Below are 25,560 nucleotides of genomic sequence, written 5' to 3'. Positions count from 1 at the left end.
TTTCCCAAGTTAGGAAAAAAAGCACCCAAAAAGATTACAGAGAACACAAGACATGAAATAGTGTCTATTCCTACCAGCCAAACTGGAAAACCTCATCATTCCTTGTGTAGAGCACTCAGAAGTGTCTTATCTCCTAAATGGGGATAATTAGCATTAGACTAAACATGGCTCTGATCTCATCTCACAAATATTAAAAATAAGACATGAATGAATCAAACTGAGCCCAAGTATTAAAACTTAACTGCATTCCAGAATAAATCTCCAGAATAATTACAAAAATACAAAAATACCTAGTACCCAACAAGGTAAAGTGCAAAATGTCCCACATCCAATTAAAAATAGCCAAGCATGCAAAGAAGCAGAGGAATATGACCTGTAACAAGGAGAAAAGGCAATCAATAAAATGGACCCAATAAAATTCTAACATGTGACACAGATGTTAGAATAAGTAAAGACATTAATAAAGTTTTTACAACTGTATTCCATATGATCAAAAAAGTTAAGCAGAGACATGGCAGACAGAAAAACAACTCCTTAAACTTCTGGAGGTGAAAACTACAATATCTGAGATGAAAAGTACATTGAATAGGATTAACAGTAGATTGGATATGGCAGGAAAAAAAGACTATCATCTGTTAAAGATAGAGTAATAGAAACTATCCACAATGAAACACAACAAGAATCTAAAAAAATAAAATGAAAAGAGCACCACTGAGGTATGAGACAAAAAGTGAAACTGGAGTCCCTAAAGGACAGAAGGAGGAGGCATGGAAAAAATATTAGAAGAAATGATGGCTGAAAGTGTTCCAAATGTGTCAACCATAAACCCAAATATACAAGAAGCTCAATGAATCCCAAGGACGGAAGCATGAAGAAAACTATACCAAGGTATTTTACAATCATATTGCTCAAAACCAGTGATAAAGACAAATCATAAAAGCAGTCAGATAGTGTCCCCACCCAAATCTCATCTCGAATTATAATCCTGTGTTGAGGGAGATAGGTGATTGGATCTTGGGGGCTCTTCCAAGACTGATTTATGGTCTCTTATGTATTCCTGCAGCAGTCTATGATTATTCCTAGCATATTAATTATCAACTACAATTATCTCTTTACTTGCCTGCCTTTCCACTAGACCTTAAGCTCCTTAAGGGGAGGGACTACATTCTAAACATTATTATATTTCCATTGCTTCAGAGTGTATTCCATATAGTAGGTATCCAATAAAGAATTGTTGAATAAATAAGCAAAGTAAATGCTATCAAGTCTTTGGGCTTTTTTCCAGTGCAAGAAAAAAATTCTACAAAAGCAGTCTGCGAAAAAAATTACTTAAAATCAGATTTGTTGATGGTCAGACTTGTCCTTCTAGAATGTAAGCTCCACAAGAGCACGTTTCTGTTTTGTTTCTATATCTCCAATGCCTAGAATAATGTAAGAAAATATAGATTCTTAGTAATTATCACTGAATAAATAAATCATTAAATCAGATTTTCTCAATACTCTCACTAAATGCCTAAGAGATGTTTCTGAGACACTACTCTGGTTCTCATCAAGAATTATTTGTAGTAACAGATTAATTTAACATAGTATACAGAGTTAAAGTAATACAATTTAAATATGTATCATTAGTTCCCTCTTTCACACTATACACTTCTGTAATAAAAATCCTTGCCATTAAGGCTGATTAGTTTGATAAGTTTTCTCTGTTCTTCACATCTCCCTGTGAGAGGGAGGCACTTCTACTTGCCCAAAAGGAAAATATATAGAATTCTTTCAGCTTCTCTCGGTTCTTCTAAGTGTTCATTTTTTTTCAGAGTGGTTAGTCTATAAGTTTATATATGTACTAGACCTAAATAGGATATTAATATACTTCTGTACATACTTTCAGTTGTAGAGAAGGATGTATCTAGTGTTAACTCATCCAGAGGAATCACAAGTTGACCTCCTGCCTCCCACTTCTTGCGATCAGATGAAACTGATTTTTCTTTTTCATGCTCTTTGGCATCTTCAAGAACATTTATCTCACAAGTATCAGAGAGATGCTGCTTTCCTTTTTCATCTTCTTGAGCTTTAAGATTTTCATTTAATCTACGAAGTATTTCTCGCTTACTCTGAAAGTTATAACATTGTATATTTTAATATTTTAATATGTATATCATTAAGTAAAATGACTGATAAATGTCGAAAATTATACTTACTGAAATAGCATTGTTGGTCTTTTGCATTTCTTCTGAAATTTCCCGGATATCAGTTAAACTACTGTCCTTTAAATGCAGATAGATACAGAGGAAGCAACAATTTTATTTTTTTAAATCTACCTTTAAAAATATGATATCCTTGTTACTTTTTGCTTTTCATTACTTTGTTCCTTGTAAATTTTTTATTCCTATAAAATGTTAACAAAGCTTCATTATCAGCAATGATTAACCTTTAAATATTATTAATTAGACAACATAGAGAGGGGCCAATTCTCAATTATTTGTCATATTTTTGGATTACTGCTCACATAATTAAGTATATCCTCTGACAGTTTGGCACTTGATTTTTTGGTAATTTAAGTCAAAAAATCAAGGTAATTTTTTGGTAATTTAAGTGGTAGAATTAAGAGGAAAATTCATATACTCTCTTAATTATAACTACAAAAAGTTTTGATAGATGAAGTAATTCAAAATAGGCTGTGTAATTTTAAAACTGTCTTTATGTTTCATGTATATAAATCCTTGTTAAGCCATAGTACTAAATGTAATTGAGAAGTGGCTGTCCTCCCTAAACAAAGAGTGTAACAAAAATTAGTTCTGAGTCATTTGTACTACAAATGACATAAATTTAATATCCTAATTAGCATTGTCAAAGCAATCTAGACTATTTAAAATTAAAAAATATACGAAAAGAAGAAATTAGCAGTTATGAAAGCTATGAAAGCAAAGGCATGTAGAAGGTTCAAAGTAAGAGCAATTTTCAAAGTTTTAAGTAAGTGACATTTACCAACACAACACAGAAAGAAAACCATTCAGTTATGTGGATTACCTCAAATTTTGTAATACTTAAAAAAAATAAAAAATTTGGCAGTCAGTTTCAAAGTAATATATGAAGCAATGAGACAAAGAACATTTTACCCAGTAAAGTAGTCAGGAATTAGCAGTCCTACAACCAGAGAGATGAACAGCTATTGAGATGTGAGACTGGGTATCAAGAAGGGACCACAGAGTGGTATCTAAAGTGGGAGTAACAACGTAGCACTTGCAAAGTCGTTATCAGAAAGAAAAAGTGACTAAGCCTACTTGAAGAACAATCATTTCTTACATGAAGTTCTTCAGAATGATCAAGAAACTTGTATTTTCCTACTTAGTCTTATTTTCAAAATCAACCCAAAGGCTGTTAAAAAAAACAACTAGTGTACCAATTTTGTCTGCAAATATTTACTGAAACTCAACAAATAAAAGGCACAGACATCCATTACCAGGAAAGAGGAAAATGAAGTTACTATGTTTTCTGATTCAGTAGACTTTTCTCCTTCTGTCTGTTGAATTCTAGGCAGCAGCCCCACACTATGAGCCCATTTCTCTTAACCCCTGAACAGAGTCTTCACATTTCAGACAGATACCTGAAATATACTTCTAAGTTTAAGCTTTTCATTTGTCTATGTTTCTGTTTTACTATCTGTATGGCATGAGAGAGATTCAAAAGTAGAAGGTAAAAGGAATAACTGATGAATTAATTGTAGTTATACTGAGTCCTCTAACATTTGCTATGTCACAAAATTTGAATAAATGTAAACATGTGTTGGACTTAATTTCTAGAGCTACTTTAGTACTAAAGAGACATTATTTTTTTAAAAGGGAACATTTGTTAATCATGAGGGTTGGGTAGAAAAATGTTTGTAATGTTATTTTCAGTACATTTCTATGTATATTTTATTTTTTCAATATTCTTTTAAAGTGATATGAGTTATTATAATATATTTTCATCTACCAGGTGGTCTTAGATATAAAACTTATAAACAATGAGGCTCCAGTATTCTGAGTAAACTAAAATCTCTTAAAAAGTAATTTTTTTCCCTAGAAAAACCTGAAAGGGACAATAAGGATTAATGTGATTTCATTAAATTTAACTTCCTTTTAAATAATCTTTTGACTTTGAGGAGTTCTGAATCTTAGGAAACTTACCACGCCAACTTCTTTCAAAGCTGAAGTCACAGAAATAACCGATCTCATCTGTTGCTTTGATGGAGAGCCACCTGTTTCATGCTGTCCCAAAGGTGGAGAAACATCAGAACTCTTAACTCCTTTAGCCACCAACTATAAAAAAGAATTTTATTAAATACATTAGGGATTTTATATGTGCATGAAGAAATAAAATGGTACATATCAGATAACTATTTATCCACTCTATCCAGAAGTAATTTTTTCATTCCTGAATTATCTGTTGAGCAAGGCATTATGATGCTACACGCTGGGGATACAGCAGTGACTAGCGAAAAAAACCTCTGGTCTCAGATGTAAACATAGTCATGTCACATAGTCCTAAATAACCCGCTTTCACTGCATTATCAATGTTTCATAAAATGATCCTGAAAAACTGTCTTTCAAAGATTCAAGTGTAAGATTTTTGTTAATCTTACACCCTAGAACTTAAAGTATATTAATAATAAAAAAAAAAGAAAAAAAAAGAAATGCTTTTGTAATTTCTGCAGGTTTGGGTACAATCTTCTCAAAGTTCAAATGTCAATTACTCAACATAAAAGCCCTCATAAAAATGCCAACATAAATGAGAATGGAAGGAGAAACAGATTCAGGTAGTATTTACTTCTTTTACAAAGTAATTTTTAAAAAAAAAATTTACTTCACTGAAAATATGTTGTATTAACACATGTGCTTGTTTTTATCTTGCCATTTAAACTCTAACAAAGCAAGATTCTGAACCCTTAATTAATACAAGGAAATGACATTAATGGGTATGACAATAGTAACACAGCAGGAAGTTTACTCTCTACTCCCTATTCCTAGTCTTCCTCAATCTAGGAAACGAGAGTTTCTGCGGAGTATACATTTCAAACACAATATTTATTGAGTATCTTTTAAAAATAAAGTAATCATACAATCTTAATATTTAGGCTTCTAGACCTTCACTTCATATCAATACAGGCGTACCTCTGAGATATTGTGCACTTGGTTCCAGACCGCTGCAATAACGGTAATATTGCAATAAAGTGAGTCACACAAATTCTGGGGTTTCTCAGTGCATATAAAATTTATGTTTACAATATTCTGTAGCCTATTAAGTGTGCAATAGCATTATGTCTAAAAAACGATGTACATACCTTAATAAACACCTCATTCCTAAAAAAAAATGCTAATGATTCTTCTGAGCTTTCAAAAAATTGTAATCATTTTGCTGGTGGAGGGGCTTGCCTTGATACTGATGGCTACTTGACTGATCAGGGTGGTGACTGCTAGATGTTGGAGTGGCTGTGACGATTTCTTAAAATAAGACAAAAATGAAGTTTGCTGCATCCATTGACTCTTTCATGAAAATATTCTTTTGATTTTGTAAAAATATTTTAAAAATCCTTTATTATTTAAATAAAGATTGAGGTCTCACTATATTGCCTAGGCTGGTCTTGAACTCCTGGCTTCAATGATTGTCCTGACTCAGCCTCACAAAGTGCTGGGATTACAAGCATAAGCCACCGTGCCTAGCCCATGAAAATATTTATCTGCAGCATGTGATGCTGTTGCATTTTACCCATAGTAGAAGTTCTTTCAAAACCGGAGTCAGTCCTCTCAAACCCTGCTATTGCTTTATCGACTAAGTTTACAAAATATTCTAAATTCCTTGTCATTTCAACAACGTTCAAAATAGCTTCACCAGAAGTAGACTCCACCTCAAGAAACCACTTTCTTTGCTCCTCCATAAGAAGCAACTCCTCATCCATTCAAGTTTATCATGAGATTGCAGCCATTCAGCCGTATCTTCAGATTCCCCTTGTCATTCTACTTCTCTTGCTATTTCTACCACATCTACAGTGACTTCCTCCACTGAAATCTTGAACCTTTCAAAGTCATCCATGAAGAATGTAGTCAACTTCTTCCAAAAACTGTTAATGTTGGCATTAACATTAACATGACATTAACTCCTTCCAAGAAAAAAAAAGTTCTGAATGGCATCTAGAATGACGAATGATGAATACTTTTTAGAAGGCTTTCAATTTACTTTGCCCAGATCCATTAGAAGAATCATTATCTATGGCAGCTACAGCCTTAAAAATTTTCTTAAATAAGAAGACTTGAAAGTCAAAACGACTTCTTGATACATTGGCTGCAGAATGGATGTTGTGTTAGCAGGCATGAAAACAACATGAATCTCTTTGTATAATACATCTCCATCAGAGCTCTTGGGTAACTAGGTGCATTGTCAATGAGCAGTAATATTTGAAAGAATTTTTTTTTTTTTTCTGACCAGTAGGTCTCAACAATGGGCTTAAAATATTCACAGTAAACCATGCTGTAAACAGATAAGCAGTCATCCAGGCTTTGTTGTTCCATTTATAGAACACAAATAGAATAGATTTAGTATAATTCTTAAGGGTCCTAGGAGTTTCAGAATGGCAAATGAGCACTGGCTTCAACTTGAAGTCACCAGCTGCATTAGCTCCTGATAAGAGAGTCAGCCAGTCTTTTGAATCTTTGAAGTGAGGTACTGACTTCTCTTTAGCTATGAGAGTCCTAGATGGCATCTTCTTCCAATAGAAGGCTGTTTTGTCTACACTGAAAATCCGTTTAGTATTACCACCTTTATCAATGATCTTAGCTACATCTCCTGGATAATGTACTGTAGTTTCTACATCAGCACTTACTGCTTTACCTTCCACTTTTATGTTATAAAGGTGGCTTCTTTCCTTAAACCTCATGAACCAACCTCTGCTAGCCTACAATTTTTCTTCTGTGGCTTCCTTATCTCTCCCAGTCTTCATGGAATTGAGGAGAGTTAGGGCCTTGCTCTGGATTAGGCTTTGGCCAAAGAGAATGTTGTGGCTGGTTTGATCTTCTATCCAGACCACTAAAGCTTTCTCCATATCAGCAAGAAGGTTGTTTTGCTTTCTTTCTTTCTTTTTTTTTCTAAGAGATGGGGTCTTGCTCTGTCGCCCAGGCTGGAGTGCAAATCCAGGCACGATCATAGCTCACTGCAACCTTGAAATCTTAGGCTCAAATGATTGTTCTGCCTTAGTTTCTCAATGTGGTTGGGACTATAGGTGTGTGCCACCACATCCAGCTAATTTTTCTCTCTTTTTTTTTTTAGAGACAGGTTCTTACTATGTTGTCCATGCTAGTCTCAAACTTCTGGCCTCAAGCAATTCTCCTGTCTCAGTCTCCCGAGTTGCTGAGACTACAGGCACCTGGCTGTTTTGCTTTCTTATCACGTGTGTTCACTGGAGTAGAACTTTTTTTTTTTCTTTTTTTTTTCTGAGATGGAGTCTTGCACTGTCACTCAGGCTGGAGTGCAATGGTGCTATCTTGGCTCGCTGAAACCTCCGACTCCCTGCTGGGTTTACATGATTCTCCTGCCTCAACCTCCTGAGTAGCTGGGATTGCAGGTGCACACCACCACACCCGGCTACGTTTTTGTATTTTTAGTAGAGATGGGGTTTCACTATGTTAGCCAGGCTGGTCTTGAACTCCTGACCTCGTGATCCACCCGCCTCAGCCTCCTAATATGCTGGGATTACAGGCGTGAGCCACCGCACCTGGTCTGGGGTAGCACTTTTAATTTCCTTCAGGAATTTTTCCTTTGCATTCACAACTTGGATAACTGGTGCAAGAGGCTTAATTCTGTGCCTGTCTCAGCTTTCAATATGCCTTCATCACCAAGCTTAATCTTGATTTCAGGTGAGAGACATACAACTCTTTCACTTGAATACTTAAGAGGCCACTGTAAGTCAGTAAGTGACCTAATTTCAATATTATTTTGTCTTAGGGAATAAGGTCTGAGGAGAGAGATAGGGGAACTACCAGTCAGTGGAGCAATCAGAACACACACATTCATCAATTAAATTTCCCATCTTATATGAGTGCAGTCTGTGGTGCCTCAAAACAATTACAACAGTAACATCAAAGATACAATGATAATAATGAAAAAGTTTGAAATACGGCAAGAATTACAAAAATGTGACACAAAGACACAAAATGAACAAAAGCTGTTGGGAAAATGATAGATTTGCTTGATGCAGGGTTGTCACAAACTTTCAATTTGTAAAAAATGCAGTATTTGTGAAGCACAATAAAACAAGGTATGCCTGTATTTATTTTGTTCAAAAAAGGATGGAAACATTGCTTTAGTCCCATAGTTCAACATTGCTGAAAAAGTATACTGATGTTTAAGATGTTACTACAAATAGGCTGGGCAAAGTGGCTCATGCCTGTAATCCCAGCACTTTGGGAGGCCAAGGCGGGTGGATCACAAAGTCACGAGTTTGAGACCAGCCTGGCCAGCATGGTGAAACCCTCTCTCTACTAAAAATATAAAAAATTGACCGGGCATACAGGTGGCGCACGCCTGTAGTCCCAGGTACTCAGGAGGCTGAGGCAGGAGAATTGCTTGAACCTGTGAGGTAGAGGTTGCAGTGAGCTGAGATGGCACCACTGCACTCCAGCTTGGATGACAGAGCGAGACTCTGTCTCAAAAAAAAAAAAAAAAGTTGCTACAAATAACTTTTAAAAATGTCTACAGCTCACATAACATAACAGTATTATCACCTTGAAAGAGTATATCTAAATATTTTGAAACTTTATATTTGCTTTAATTACTATAGAATATAAATTCAAATAAGGTTTCATACACTGAGGGAATAAAAACAAGCTCCAAAGTTGTTTTGAATAGCAGCATTTTTAGAACAAATACGTTATTTCTCTAGATGATTATTTAAAAGAAATATACTTTGAATGTACACATTCTGCTATTTTTATTTAAATCAGTAATCACTTCTCTACCACATACTATTACAGGTGTGTGCCACCATGCCCGGTTAATTTTTGTATTTTTAGTAGAAACGGGATTTCACAGGTTGGCCAGGCTGTTCTCGAACTCCCGACCTCGTGATCTGCCTGCCTTGGCTTCCCAGAGTGCAGGGACTACAGGCGTCAGCCACTGCATTTGGCCTGCTATTTCAATATATTAATCTGACATGATTTCTGTGAGAAGAGAAATCTACAATATTTAATTTATCAATAAATTAAAATATGTATTAATACCTATTAAGGCCAAGCACAGTTCTAGATAATAATATCCAAAATGAACTAGACACAATATTTTCTCTGAGGGGATTGTAAATTAGAAAAGACAAAAGAACACATAAATCAACCAGTATGTTACAGAGAAAAAATAAAGAGATATGTACTAAATGATCTGGGGAAGAATGAAACAAAAAATATAGAAGCAACTAACTCTGTAAAGTCAAGAGAGGCACCAGTGAGAACAGCCTTCGCAGAGCAGCCAATGGTCAGCCATTCATTGTTCAGGAAGGCCATAAAATACAGATAAAGTAGGACAGTTCTACATTCAAATGCCAAAACACTCACCAGTCCTGTGATTTTTCATTGATTTCATCCTCTCTGAACCTCACAGTTTTTCTCTAAAATAGAAATGCTGTACTCATTGCCTCTCTGCTATAGGGATTGCATGAGATAATTTATGTAAAGTACACATCTGTGTACCTAATAAATAGTAGCAATTGTTATTTATTTCATTTCCATTAAATAAGATTATTTGGCTTAAACACCAAAAGTCTGATTTGAGATCCTGATGAAATGTATTAAGTTTCAGAATGCAAGTTTCTATCTTTAGAATGCAGACTAAAAACAAAAACCTCCTACATTAACCACAATCAGAAATTAAAATTTGGACATTGTGAGATACAAATTTATTGGCACTTTTATAATAACGATCTTCAGCAGCCTTCAGTAAATGCTTATGTTCTATAATCAAATGCATACTGATCTCTCCTCTGGGTCAACTAAACCAAACAGATTAGAAGAACCTAAACAGACAAATTCAGACATGAAATCTAAATGAATGAACAAAGGCAGACAGATTACTAACTCTTACAATCAATTAAAAGACAACTAAGTTACTGAAAATTTATGGGTAGTTCCGGATGACTACTGAGATGTGGCAACATCATTATAAGCTAATGTCACATACATAAGTAACTTATTAGTACAGTTGAATTGGGCCTTCCGTATAAACATTATGGTATATTATTTATAATCAGAACCTTAAAGCTTTTCAATATTAACTACATCTTGAAATAAAAGATGATAATGTACTTCTAATTATTGAAAAATAAACCATTACACTAAGCATTTTATACGGAAAGTTGAACAAATATGACAAATCACAAAAATTAAACCAGGAAAACAATATAAAGTTTCATATAAGAGAAAAATATAAAAATTTAGAGCAAAGAATGACCCAATTTTATTACACAATTGATCACCCAGCTAAATCTATAATACATATTTCATTCTAAACATACTTCTTCACTGCGTGCAATGGCTCACGCCTATAATCCCAGTATTTCAGGAGGCTGAGGGAGGAGGAGCACTTGAACCCAAGAGTTTGAGACCCAGTTAATTTTCTTTTTTCTTGTAGAAACGGAGTCTCACCAGACCAGTGAGACTCTATTTGTATAAAAAATAAGAAAATTAGCTGGGCGTGGTGATGTGTGCTAAGGGTCCCAGATACAGACAGGCTGAGGCAGGAGGATCCCTTAAGCCCAGCAGGTCAAAATTGTAGAGAGTCATGTTCATACCACTGCACTCCAGCCTGAGTGACAGAGCAAGACCCTGTCTCCAAACAAAACAAAACAAAACAAACAAAGCACAGTCTTTCAAAGTTCAATCACAATTTTAAATATAAAAATTTGCAAAAAAAAGATAAAACATTGACCTGAAAGTTTCATAATTCAGGTTTAAAAGAAATGCTTTAGAAGCTTTTTTTTCTTAGCCATTTTTCCCACAAGATTCATAAATTTAAGGCTTCTCAGCATTGCTTTTATTGTCACAAAATGTTTTCAATCATCACTGTAAAACTGTTTCTACTTTATGTGTCAATTTTACTATGTGCTAAAAAATTAAGCAGCAGTGCCACCACATGACAAAACTCAAAATTTCACCAAATAGTGAGGCGAGGCTTATAAACACATGAAACCACCAGTCTGCTTACTCTTGATGCATAGATCAATAAGAAACATATTTTCATCTTTATGCTGACTTATTAGTGAGGATGTAATGTATATAAGGAAAGTATTATTAAATGGCTTAATTTCATATTTTGAATACAGAGTAACTTCACACATAGTTATATACGGCCTAAAGATATATCATGGCCAAATCTTACCAAATTCATATTTAACTTCTCAAAACCTTGTCTTTGAAGAACCAATAATATAAAAGTATTTGTATTTGAATAAATTTTCTTAACTAGTATTTCCATAATGCTTTTACAAGAATGTCTAAGAATAAGAACAAGGTAGCCAGAAGCAGTAAGTGTGTACACCCTGGGGGGAGCCTTACAGGCATGCATGGAAAGTCTAAAAATAAGACAAAGATGGAAATAGAAAAACACAAGAATTTATATTCAAAATATTTTATCCATCCTAACCAAGACAGAATCTCCCTAATTCTATTTTTCACTGAATTTTAATTCTTAAAACATTGCTACCCTTTTAAAAAACTGAACCTATCTTCCTTACATACTTCATTCACAATATAGCATACATGATGGCTGAAAACATAACACTATATTATTTGGCTCTTCCAAAAAACGGACCCCCATCATTATACATTGTTCTCCATATATAAATCCCAATTGGTACTACAATTTTTATCATTAAATATGTCAAAGAGAAAATTTTATAAAATTAGGTGTATACTGCCAAGGAATCACAATAGTTAAGGCAGTGATTTTTTTTCTTCACTTTAAGTTCCAGGGTACCTGTGCAGAATGTGCAGGCTTGTTATATAGGTAAATGTGTGCCATGTGGTTTGCCGCACAGATCAACTCATCACACAGGTATTAAGGCCAGCATCTGTTAGCTATTCTTCCTGATGCTCTCCCTTCCTCCACATCCCTCAAAAGCCCCAAAACGTGTGTTGTTCCCACCAAGGTGTCCATGTATTCTGATCGTTCAGCTCCCACTTATAAGTGATATCATGAGGTGTTTGGTTCTCTGTTCCTGTGTTAGTCCGTTGAGGATAACAGCTTCCAGCTCCATCAATGTCCCTGCAAAGGACATGATCTTATTCCTTTCTATGGCTGCATAGTATTCCATGGTGTATATATATCATGTTTTCTTTATCCAGTCTATCACTGATGGAAATTTGGGTTGATTCTATGTCTTTGCTATCGTGAATAGTGCTGCAATGAAGATATGTATGCATATATCTTTATATGCATGCATGTAGAATGATTTATATATTTTGGGGTATATACCCACTAATGGGATTGCTGGGTCAAATAGTGTATCTGCTTCTAGATCTTTGAGGAATCCCCACACTGTCTTCCAAAATGGCTGAACTAATTTATGCTTCCACCAACAGTGTAAATGCATTCCTTTTTCTCTGTAACCTTGCCACCATCTGTTGTTTCTTGATTTTTTAATAATTGTCATTCTGACTGGCGTGAGATGGTATTTCTCTGTGGTTTTGATTTGCATTTCTCTAATGATCAGTGATGTTGAGCTTTTTTTCATGTTCGTTGGCCGCATGCATGTCTTCTTTTAGGAAGTGTCTGTTTATGTCCTTTGCTCATTTTTTGATGGGTAAAAATGGACATTTTTGTTTTTTTCTTGTAAATTTAAGTTCCTTGTAGACTCTGGATATTAGCTCTTTGTCACATGGATACACTGCAAAAATTTTCTCCCATTCTGTAGGTTGTCTGCTCACTCTGATGATAGTTTCTTTTGCTGTGCAAAAGCTCTCTAGTTTAATCAGATCCCATTTGCCAATTTTTGCTTTTGTTGCTATGGCTTTTGGCATTTCATCATGAAATCTTTGCTTGTGCCTGTGTCCTGAAGGATACTGTCAAGATTTTCTTCTAGGATTTCTATAGTTTGGGGTTTTACATTTACGTCTTTAATCCATCTTGAGTTAACTTTGTATAAAGTATAAGGAAGGGGGGTCCAATTTCAATTTTCTGCATATGACTAGTCAGTTCTCCCAGCACCATTTATTAAATAGGGAATCCTTTCCCCATTGCTTGTTTTTGTCAGGTTTTTCAAAGATCAGTTGGGTGTAGGTATGTGGTTTATTTCTGAGTTCTCTATTCTGTTCCATTGTTCTATGTGTCTATTTTTGTACTAGTACCATCCTGTTTTGGTTACAGGGCAGTGATTTTTATCCTTTGTTAGACTGAAAATATACTTTTGAGAATCCAAGGAAATATATGTGGTTTTACTGAAGAAAATGTGCCAACATACAAACTGCCAAACTTTACATTAATATTTTAGGGGGCTTAATAATGCTAGCCTCAACTCTGAATTCCATGTTAACCACTCCTGAGTCATGGCCAATGAATAAAGATAGATATATGAACACTACCCCCCAATATAACATCTAGATTATGCTGTATTAGACTTTCTATTGAAACAACAGTTAAATAACTTTAATCAATTTTTTTTGTATATTAAGCTGGACTTAAATACGTACATTATAAATATTATTTTTCTACACAATTTAGATAGAGCAACATTAGAGAATAAGCCCTTCATCTAGATGAGGAAATAAAGGCCACAAACATTAAGTCACAACTCAAACAGGCTAATTAATTGGCAAGGCTGAGACCAAAAATCAGGTATTCTGATTCCTAGTCTCATTTTTTTCCCACTATACCAGTGTGCATTAAATAAACAGATCTTTCCTGAACATTTCCCTATGCACGGTTCTGGAATATCATGAGACGCCGAATTCCCAGTGAATTTATTTGTGTTACTATTCACCAGGTACCATGCTGAGCATTTTACATGGTAAATCGGTTAAGATTCTTTGGTCGAAGGCAATAGAAACTAACCACAGAGGGACAGAGGGAGGGAGGGAGGGAGAAAGGGAGGGAGGCAGCTAGGTAGCCAGGCAGCCAGGCAAGGAGGGTGGTGACATCAGCAGGATGGCAAATGTCTAATGCTGTACCCTCTGCCTCACAAAAAAGGACGAAAACAATGAATAGATAATCACATTTTGACCAGAATGACTTAAGGAGAACGTCAAAGAACAGCAAGGGAGTGGCAGAAACCCTGTGAAGCACAGGCTAAGGAAGGTCATATACAGAAGGGTGGAGTCACTGCTGTGCTATTCCCTTCCCCCAGTGCCTAAGCCACAGCTGTGCCCCACCATTCATGGGCCCTTGTTGCTGCTGTACCCAGCCTCACAAAGCATGGTACATTGTTATGGCCTGCCATGCCAGAATCACCACTACAAGGAATCTCCTCTCCTGGTGTCCAAGTTGCCACTGTGCCCTACCAGCTCCAGAAACTGATTGCAGTTATGCCCTGCTCCCTAGGGCCCAAGTCTCTAGAACATCTCTTCTTCTCCAGACCCATGCCAGCGCTGTGCCTTGACTCTCAGGATCAGAGTCACAGCTATATCCCTGCTACCTGGGCCCAAGTTACTGGGGAATACCTTAGAGTATGCTACCTGGGGAATACCTTAGAGTCACAGTCCCCACCTTTGTAGAACAGCTTCATCTACCCATACCTCAAAGAGTGAACTTCTATTCAAGTCACAAGTAGTAATTCAGGAAGACAGTGGGCCCAGGACCCCAGCACCACTGTAGGCTACTTGTGAGCTCTGCCAAATCTGACACCAAGAAGGATTTCCCCAACAAAGTCTTCCCACGGTGGGATAAACAAGAAGAGGAGGACCCCCATTAAAGCCCTTGCCACTGAGAATCCTAATAACCTATGCTGCTACCACCGCTGTCATACACTCCTACAGACTTGGCTAAAGTACCTGCAGCCATTACTGATACTGATTACAACTGAAGAAGCTGCATGGACACTACACTACCATGCCTACCTGGAACCAGAGGCAGAACCTCTGCCCTTGAGCCACTGCACCACCACCCGCAGAGCCAATGCATCCTGCTCAACTGACCCCCTAGCAACCATCTGTAGGTAAAATCATTCCCTACAAAAGCAACTGTATAAATTTGGAAGAGGTCACTGATCCACTAGATATGCAGTTATCAATGCAAGGACACAAGAAACATGAAAAAGCAGGAAAACATGACACGATCAAAGGAACATAATTCTCCAGTTAATGACCCCAAAGAAATGGAAATTTACAAGTTACCTGAAAGAGAAATCAAAGTAATGATCTTACGGAAACTCAGGGATATACAAGAGAATAGACAATTCAATGAAATCAGCAAAATAATCCATGATATGAATGACAGACTCAATAAAGATATATATAACACTAAAAGAACAAAACAGAAATCTTGGGGCTGAAGAATTAAATGAATGAAATTGTTAAAAATTGAAAGCTTCAACAGCAGACTAGATCAAGCAGAGGAAACAATCTGTGAATTTGAAGATAGGTCTTTTGAAATTGCCCAGATAGAGGAAAAGTGAAGAAAGTCTACAGGAATTATGGAACACCATGAAATGAACAAATGCCACAGTATGAGCTCTAGAAAGAAGAGATGAGGCCGGGCATGGTGGCTCACATCTGTAATGCCAGCACTTTGGGAGGCCAAGGCAGGAGGATCACGAGGTCAGGAGATCAAGATCATTCTGGCTAACAAGGTGAAGCCCTGTCTCTACTAAAAATACAAAAAGTTAGCTGGACATGGTGGCATGTGCCTGTAGTCCCAGCTACTCGGGAGGCTGAGGCAGGAGAATCGCTTGAACCCAGGAGGTGGAGGTTGCAGTGAGCCAAGATCACACCACTGCACTCCAGTGACAGAGCAAGACTCCATCTTAAAAAAAAAAAAAAAAAAAAAAAAAAAAAAAATTGGAAAGAGAGAAGAGATGGAGAAAGGTACAGGAAGTTTTTTAAGTGAGGTATTTGCTGAACACTTCCCAAGTCTCGGAAGCAATATGGTCATGCATATCTACTGAAGTTGAAAACCAGCAAACAGGTTCAATGCAAAGAGGTCCTCACCAAGGCACTTTATAATTAAAACATTAAAAGTAAAAGACAAAGAATTTTAAAAGCAGAGGGAGAAGAGCATCAAGCAACATACAAGGGGCTCACCATTAGACTATCAGCAGATTCTCAGCAGAAATCTTGCAGATCAGGAGAGAACGGGATAATATATTCAAGGTGCCAATTAAAAAAAAAAAAAAAACCCTGCCAGCCAACAATCCAACAATACTATACTCAGAAAAGCTGTTTTTCAGAAATAAAACAGAAGTAAAGTTTTTCCCAGATAGACAAAAGCTAAGGGAATTCATCACCTCTAGATCTGATTTATGAGAAATGCTTAAGAGTTCTTCAACCAGAAACAAAAGAACAATAATTACTACTACAAGAACATATCAAAGTATAAAACTCACTGGTAGAGAGGTATTTATACATATTCAAATTCAGAATATTCCATTACTGCAATGGTGGTGTGTAAATCTCTCAAATTGCTATTATAAAGGTTAAATGTTGAAACAGTCAAAACTAACTGTAATTGCATTAAGTTGTCATGAAGTCCAAAATGTAAAAAGGTATAAACTGTGACAGCAAAAATAATTGTGATGAGGGTAAAAGTCTAGAATATTTTCATGTGACAAAGTTAAATTGTTGTCAGCTTAAAATAGTCTATTACTATATGATGTTTTGTGTAGGCCTCATGATTAACTACAAAGCAAAAAACTACAGCAAATACACAAACGAGAAAGAGAAAGGAATGAAAACTTAGCACATAGCACAAAATCACAAAAGTAGACAATAAGAGAAGAAAAAGGAACAAAGGACCAAAAAAAAAAAAAAACAAAAAAAAACACCAGAGAACAATAACAAAATGCAGTAGTATGTGCTTACATATCAATAACAATCTTCAATGTAATGAAGCTCTCCAATCAAAAGATTTAGAATGGACAGAAAAATGAGATTCAGAGGCTGCTTCAAGATGGTGACTAAGGACATTTCATGCCAGTTCTCCTCAGAAGGAAGATCAAAATTACTGGTAAATAATCAAGTTTTGACAAGGAAACGGTGGGAAGAGAGCCAGGACTTGTTGGAGTACCCACGTGAAGAAGATTGGGTGGAGAGAAAGAAAGCAGCAAAAGTCTGGTTGATACTGACCTCTGAGGAACTCAGAGTCCAGTAGAAAGTGTAGGTGGGAGTGTGTCTCTGCTCCCCTCTCCTCTCTGACAACACACTGGCTGCTAAACAGCTGGGGAGCCCCTCAGCCCTTGAAAACCAGGGCAGCACTATTGGTGGCGATTAGAGGAGTTCCTGAAAACAGAGAACTGGGTGAGCAGCTGACTTAGCCATGCTGTACCCACCTCCAACCTAAACTGAGATGGCAGTTGTCATACCAGTTGTGTACCTGTGGTGCCACTCCCTTGCTTGGAGATCCTCTGCCCTTGAGCCACTGCACCACCACCCACAGACATACTACACAACCTACTCTGACTTTGGCAAGTACATGACACCAGCAGATTCTCAGGGAGTTTGGGGTCTCCCCCAGATCAAACCCTTGGTACAAACTGCCCCTAAGGGAGGAGACAGAGGAGCCTGTCAAAGCCACCAATGGGAAACAGGAAATGCGGGTGCAGCACTAATCACTGAAGGAGGCACTGTTGTAATCTAGATCCACCATGGCGGTATCAGCCGGCATGGCAGGCCCTTTGTTAGGACTTCCCGCCCTTCACTTCCTGCTAAGACTCTTAGCGCGCGAAAAAAGCCTGCGCCCGCCAAAAAACCCCCGCTCTGCACAAGCTCCTGGATGCGTCATTCCTCAGAGATCGAAACCTAACTCAGGAAAACCGAAACCTACAAACCCTGCCTACCTCGCCCTATAAAAGGCCCCCAGTACTCGCCCCGAGCGCGACTTCCTCAGCCCTCCTCCTAGGGGACCGGTGAACCTTGCCCGCGAGCCCAATAAAGGCTACCTCTCTTCTCATCTGCCTCATGTCTTCTTGCTCGGCTCCCCATTACATTACAGGCACCACTAATGCCTCAGAACAAACGAGGAGAAGGGGGTCATCCCTTGCCTTCTCACCCTGCTAAAGTGCATGATTGTGGAAGAGGCAGCAGTTCTTTCTGCTGGGGCCCAGTGGCCCTTTCTGGGCTTCTCTGGTGGCCCAAAGAAAGTGAACAGAGCCTAAATAAATCTGCTGGATCTTACTCTTCAGCACCATCTACTGGACTGCAGCCTGAATTACACCACCAAGCAAAAACTACAAAAAACAGCATCTGAGAAAGCCACCTCAGAAACATACCTGTAACCAAAAAACCCATATGGAGCTTTGGCCCCCTGAAAGCACCCAGAAAAGAAGCCAATCGAGCACATACAACATACATCACAGTTATACCTTCAAGGGGAAAAAATTAAGTTCCATCCAAATAAACACAAATCCAAAAAAAGAATTGCCAGCTCAGTCAGATGAGAAGGAATCAGTGCAAGATCTCTGGAAGTACAAAAAGCCAGGATGCTTTGTCACCTCCAAAGGATCGTTTTGGCTCCCTAGCAATGAATCCTAAGCAGACTGAAATATCTAAAATGATACATACAGAACTTGGAATATTGATGGCAAGGAAACTCCACAAGATCTGAGAGGAAGTTGAAATCCAATACAGAGAAGCCAGAAAAATGATCCAGGACATGAAAGATGATATAATGATATTAACAAAGAACCAAACAGAACTTTTGGAATTAAAAAACTCACTATGGGAATTTCAAATACAGTTGTAAACCTTAACAACGGACTAGACAAAGCAGAAGAAAGAATTTCAGAGCTCAAAGACTGATCTTTTGAATTAACCCGGTCAGACAAAAATAAAGAGAAAGAATTTAAAAAAGCAAACAAGGCCTTCAAGAAATATAAGATTATGTAAAGCAACCAAATCTATGAATTCCTGGCATTCCTGCAAGAGAAAAACAGAAAGTAAGGAAGTTGGAAAACATATTTCAGGGTATGATTCTGGAAAACTTCCCCAGTCTTCCAAGAGAGATTGATATGCAGATACAAGAAATTCAGAGAACACCAGTGAGATACTATATAAGATGACCATGACTAAAGCACACAGTCATCAGACAAGCCAAGGTCAATGTGAAAGAAACAATCTTAAAGGCAGCTAGATAAAAGAACTAAATTGCCTCTTTTAAAGGGAATCCCATCAGACTAACAACGAATTTCTTAGCAGAAATCTTACAAACCAGAAGACATTGGTGGCCTATTTTTAGCCTTCTTAAAGAAATGCCAGCCAAGAATTTCACAGCCTGCCAAGCTAAGTAAGCTTCATAAACAAAGGAGAAATAAAGTATTTCCCAGACAAGCAATTGCTAACAGAATTTGTCACCACCAGATAGGCCCTACAAAAATGCTCAAAGGAGTTCTAAACATGCAAATAAAAGAATGATACTTGCTACCACAAAAGTACATGTAAGTTCAAAGCTACTGCCACTATAAAGCAACTATACAATTGAGACTACAAAGCAACTAGTTAACACTACAAGAGGAAGAAAACCTCACATATCAGTATTAACACTGAACATAAATGACCTAAATGCTTCACTAAAAAGACAGAATGGCAAATTGGATGAAAAAACAAGACCCAACCTTCTGCTATCTTCAAGAGACCATCTCACATGTAATGACACCCAAAGGACTTGATGTAAAGGGATGGAGAAAGATCACGCAAATTTAAAACAAAAAAGATCAGGGCTTGCTACTCTTGTATCAGATAAAAGAGATTTTAAATCAACAACAGTACAAAAGGACAAAGAAAAGCACTACATAATGTTAAAAAGTTCAATTAAACAAGAGGATTTAACTATCCTAAATATATATGTGCCCAACACATAAGGACTCTGATTTATAAACAATTACTACTAGATCTAAGAAAAGGGACATACAATAATATCATACAATAATAGCGGACACATTTTAACACCCCACTGATAGCATTAAACTGATCAAGGCCCAACACTAATAAATTCTAGACTTAAATTGGACACTTGACCTGCTGGACCCAATTGGCATCTACAGAATACTACAGCAAACAACCACAGAATATACATTCTTTTTATCTGTACACAGAACATACTCTAAGACTGACCAAATACTCAGTCATAAAGCAAGTCTCAATAAATTTTTTAAAAAACTAAAATCATACTAAGCATCTTCTTGGACCACAGTAGAATAAAAATAGAAATCAATACCAAGAGGAACTCCCAAAGCCATACAAATACATAGAAAGTAAACAACCTGCTTTCTGAATGACTTTTGGGAAACAATAAAATTAAGGCAGACATTTAAAAAAAATTTTTGAATCTAATGAAAGTAGAAACATTACATACCAAAACCTCTGAGATATGGCAAAAGCAGTTAAAAGGAAAGTTTACGGCATTAAATGCTTATACAAAAATAATAGGAAGATCTCAAATTAACAACCTAATGTCACACCTACAGGAACTAGAAGAAGAAAATCTAAACCCAAAGCTGGCCGACGAAAAGAAATAACTAAAATCAGAGCAGAACTAAATTAAATTGAGACCAAACAGCCATAGAAAAGATCAAACAAAAGTTGGTTCTTTAAAAAGATAAACAAGATTAATAAACTTCTGGACAGATTAACATGAAAAAAAGAGAAGATTCATAAACACAGTCAGAAATAACAAAGGTGACATTACAACAGATCCCACAGAAATACAAAAGATCCTCAGAGACTACTATGAACATCTCTATGTGCACATACTATAAAATTAGGAAATAAACAAATTCTTGGAAACAGTCTCCCAAGATTGAAATAGGAAGAAACTGAAACCTTGAACAGACCAATGAGTACAAAACTAAATCAATAATAAAAACAAAACAAAACAAAACAAAAAAACTACCAATAAAAAAAAAAGTCCTGGACCAGATAGATTCACAAAATATACAAAGAAGGCTGATGCCAATCCTACTGAAATTACCGAAAATAAATTAAGGAGAGATTCCTCCCTAACTCATTCTACAAGACCAATTTCATCATGATACCAAAATATGGCAAGGACACAACAAAAAAAGAAAACTACAGACCAATATTGCTGATGAAAATAGATACAAAAATCCTCTATAAAATAATAGCAAACTAAATCCAGTAGCACATTAAAATGAAAATTTGTATGATCAAGTGAGCCTTATTCCTGGGATGCAAGGATGGTTCAACACACACACAAACCAATAAATGTGATTCCCCACATAAACAGAATTTAAAAAAAGAATATGATCACCTCAATATACACATAAAAAGCATCTGATAAAATCCAACATCCCTTTATGATAAAAACACTTAACAAATTAGGCATCAAAGGAAGATATCTCAAAATATTAAGAACCCCCTATGACAAACCCACAGCCAACATCATGCTGAATGAGCAAAAAGCTGGAAGATTCCTCCTAAGAACTAGAACAAGACAAGGATTCCATTCTTAGCAATCCTATTCAACACAGTATTGGCAGTCCCAGCCAGAGCAATCAGGCAAGAGAAAAACACAGAAGACATCCAAATAGGAAAAGAGAAAGTCAAATTATCTCTTTGTGGACAATTTAATTCTGTATCTGGAAAATTCTAACAATTCCACCACAAATCCTAGACTTGATGAGTGACTTCAGTAAAGTTTCAGGACATAAAATCATTGTACAAAAATCAGTAGTATTTCCATACACCAATAACATTCAAGCTGAGAATGAAATCAGTAATGCAATCTCATTACAATAGCCACTCACGCACAAAAATACAGAGGAATACATTTACCCAAGGAGGTGAAAGATCTCTACAAGGAGAACTACAAAACACTGATGAAGGAAATCATAGATGACACAAACAAATGGAAGTGCATTCAATGCTCATGGAAGGAGACTTGGTATCATTAAAATGTCCACACCACCCAAAGTAATCTACAGAATCAATTCATTTTCTATCAGATTACCAAATTTTTTGGTAAAAATAATTAAAAAAAACCTCTGAAATTCATATAGAACCACAAAAGACCCAGAATAGCCAAAGTTATCCGGAGCAAAAAGAACAAAACTGGAGGAATCACATTACCTGACCTCAAATTATACTACAGAGCTATAGTAACCAAAACAGCACGGTGCTGGCATAAAAACAGGCACACAGACCAGTTGAACAGAATAAAGAACCCAGAAATAAATCCATACATCTACAGTGAACTCATTTTTGACAAATGTTCCAGGAATATACGTTGGAGAAAAGACAGTCTCTTCAATAAATAGTGCTGGGAAAACTGGATATCCACATGCAGAAGAATGAAACTAGACTCCTATCTTTTGCCATTTACAAAAATCAAATCAAAATGGATTAAAGACTTTAAGGCCTCAAACTATGAAACTACTAAAAGAAAACACTAGGGAAACTCTCTAGGACACTGGTCCAGGCAAAGGCTTCTTGAGTAATATCCCACAAGCACAGGCAACCTAAGCAAAAATGGACAAATGGGATCACATCAAGTTAAAAAGCTTCTGCACAGCAAAGGAAACTATCAACACGGTGAAGAGACAACCCACAGAATGGGAGAAAATATATGCAAACTACCCATCTGACAAGGGATTAATAACCAGAATATATAAGGAGCTCAAACCACTCAATAGGAAAAATCTAATAATCCAATTTAAAATGGGCAAAAGATCTGAATAGACATTTCTAAAAAGATGACATACAAATGGCAAACAAGTATATGAAAAAGTGCTCAACATCACTGATCATCAGAGAAATACAAGTCAAAATGACAATGAGATATCATCTCACCCCAGTCAAAATAGCTTTTATCAAAAGGACTGGCAATAACAAATGCTGGCGAGGATGTGGAGAAAAGGGAACCCTCCAATACCCGTACACTGTTGGTGGGAATGTAAACTACCATACCCACTATGGAGAACAGTTTGGAGGTTCCTCAAAAAACTAAAAATAGAACTACCATACAATCTAGCAATCGCACTGCTAGGTATATACCCAAAAGAAAAGAAAGCAGTATATCAGAGATATCTGCACTCCCGTGTTTATTGCAGCACTATTCACAATAGCCAAGATCTGGAAGCAACCTAATTCTCCATCAACAGGTGAATGGATAAAGAAAATTGTGGGACATATACACAATGGAGTATTCTTCAGCCATAAAATAGAATGAGATCCTGTCATTTGCAACAATATGAATGGAAGAGGAGTTCTATTACGTTAAGTGAAATAAGCCTGGCACAGAAAGACAAATTTTGCATATTCTCACTTATTTGTGGAAACTAAAAGAAATAAAACAATCGAATTCATGGAAACGGAACGTGACAGTTACCGAAAGCTGGAAAGGGTAGTGCATGAAAGTAAGAATGGTTAATGGGTACAAAAATTAGATAAAATGAATAAGATCCGGTATTTGATAGCACCACAAGGTAAATATAGTCAACAATAATTTATTGTACATTTTAAAATAACTAAAAGAGTGTAATTGGATTGTTTGAAATGCAAAGAAGGGATAAATGCATGAGGTGATAGATACCTCATTTACCCTAATGTGATTAGTATGCATTTATGCCTGTATTAAAATATCTCATGTATCCCATAAATATATACATCCACCATGTTCCTACAAAAATTAAAAGTAAAAAAAATTTTTTTATAAGGCACAACTTACAGAAAGCAGGGGAAACAGCATAAGAAAAAGTCTTCAACATTGGGCAGATCCACGTTCAAATCTTTGTTCTGCCGTTAGTTGGAGATATTTTATATAATTATTTTATCCTTTCTATATATGCTTTGTAAAGTTGTAAGGATTAAAAAAAAACAATAAATATACAGTTAATCCTTGAACAACACAGGTTTGACCAGCACAAATCCACTTACACACAAATTTTTTTTCTGCCTCTGCCACCCAAGACAGCAAGACCAACCCTCTTACTCCTCCTTCCACAGCCTACTCCACCTGAAGATGAGGATGAAGACCTTTATGATGATCCACTTCCATTTAAAAATAGTAAATATATTTTCTCTTCCTTATGATTTTTTAAATAATATTTTTTCTTTAGCTTTGTTGTAAGAATACAGCATATAATACATATAACATATAAAATATATGTTACTCTATGTTACTGGGAAGGCTTCCAGTCAACAGTAGGATATCAGTAGTAAAGTCTATGGGGAATCAAAAGTTACATGTGAATTTTGACTGTGCAAGGGGTCAGTGCCCCAACCCCCATGTTGTTCATGGGTCAATAGTACAGTGGTTATAATATGCCTGGCATATAATAAGCAATAAACTACAGGAACTGTTGTTACTATGATGTATATCACGACTATTTGCCAATGATCTAGTTGTAGGCTAAAACCCAGAAAATTACTTAAAATTGGCAGAATAGACAAACTCACTGGATAAGAGGATAAGCAAAAACCTAAAATGTCTGCAAATATTAGCAATATTCCGTTAGGAAAAAAAACCTTTGAAGACTGAAATGGAATTATAAACTATCTAGAAATAATCTTTATAAGAAATACAACAGATAAATGTGAAAATGATCAAAATTTGTGTAAGAGATATAAAAGAAACTGAGTAAATGTAGAAATTTAACTTGTTTCTGTATATAAACTATTATAACTATGTCAATTCTTCTTAACTTGTAGGTTTAATATAATACTAATCAAAATTACAACAAGATTGAAAAAAAAAGAAACAAGAATTACCTTAAAAATTTATCTGGTAAAGAAAAAGAGAGTAAATAATAAGTGTAAAAAAAGAAGGTAAAGGGGAAATGAGGAAAGAATTCTATTAGAAATTAAAGCATACTGTAAATCTATAATTACTAATACAACGAGGTACTGGCAGAAAAGACAGAGTAATAGATCAAAGGAGAAAGCCCAAAGGAAGATATAGCTTGATACCTACTTGTTATAGATTCATTCACTGGTATATATAAGAATTTAATAAATCTTACAAGTAGCATTATAAATCAGTGGCAGAAAGACGATGTAGTCATTAAATTAGGCTGGGATTTCGATAAGCTACTTGGCAAAAGTAAATTAAAAATTTAAAAATAAAATAAGGGCCCGGCACGGAGGCTCATGCCTGTGATCCCAGCACTTTGGGAGGCTAAGGTGGGTGGATCACAAGGTCAGGAGTTTGAGACCAGCTTGGCCAACATGGTGAAACCCCGTCTCTACTAAAAATACAAAAATTAGCCAGGCATGGTGGTATGCACCTGTAGTCCCAGCTACTCAGGAGGCTGAGGCAGAAGAATCGCTTGAACCCATGAGGCGGAGGTTGCAGTGAGCCGAGATCGTGTAACTGCACTTCAGCCTGGGTGACAGAGTGAGACTCCATCTCAAAAAATAATAATGATAAATAAATAAAATAAATTAG

At 36.3% G+C, this 25,560-nt stretch overlaps 1 protein-coding gene across 9 annotated transcripts in view; it reads right to left on the bottom strand.

The window, feature by feature from the left end:
• LOC105466693 (NIMA related kinase 1) overlaps positions 1 to 25,560 on the bottom strand; it is a 229,035-nt gene that overhangs the window by 105,657 nt on the left and 97,818 nt on the right. For 7 of the 9 annotated variants that reach the window (XM_071092827.1, XM_011715788.3, XM_011715791.3 and 4 more), the window contains 3 exons: positions 4,167 to 4,298; positions 2,199 to 2,264; positions 1,883 to 2,111 (listed from right to left, as the gene is read on the bottom strand). In XM_071092827.1, the coding sequence (XP_070948928.1) occupies positions 1,883 to 2,111; positions 2,199 to 2,264; positions 4,167 to 4,298 (427 nt within the window). Of the gene's footprint in view, positions 1 to 1,882; positions 2,112 to 2,198; positions 2,265 to 2,598; positions 3,145 to 4,166; positions 4,299 to 23,874; positions 23,962 to 25,560 lie in introns of those variants that run through there. The other 2 variants (XM_071092830.1, XM_071092831.1) reach the window with 2 other exon arrangements.

The sequence above is a fragment of the Macaca nemestrina genome, chromosome 3 (genome assembly GCF_043159975.1).
Source record: "Macaca nemestrina isolate mMacNem1 chromosome 3, mMacNem.hap1, whole genome shotgun sequence".
Classification (NCBI taxonomy): domain Eukaryota; kingdom Metazoa; phylum Chordata; class Mammalia; order Primates; family Cercopithecidae; genus Macaca; species Macaca nemestrina.
The sequence above is the reverse complement of the archived record's forward strand: the minus strand, read 5'-3'. Positions and strand labels throughout refer to the sequence as shown.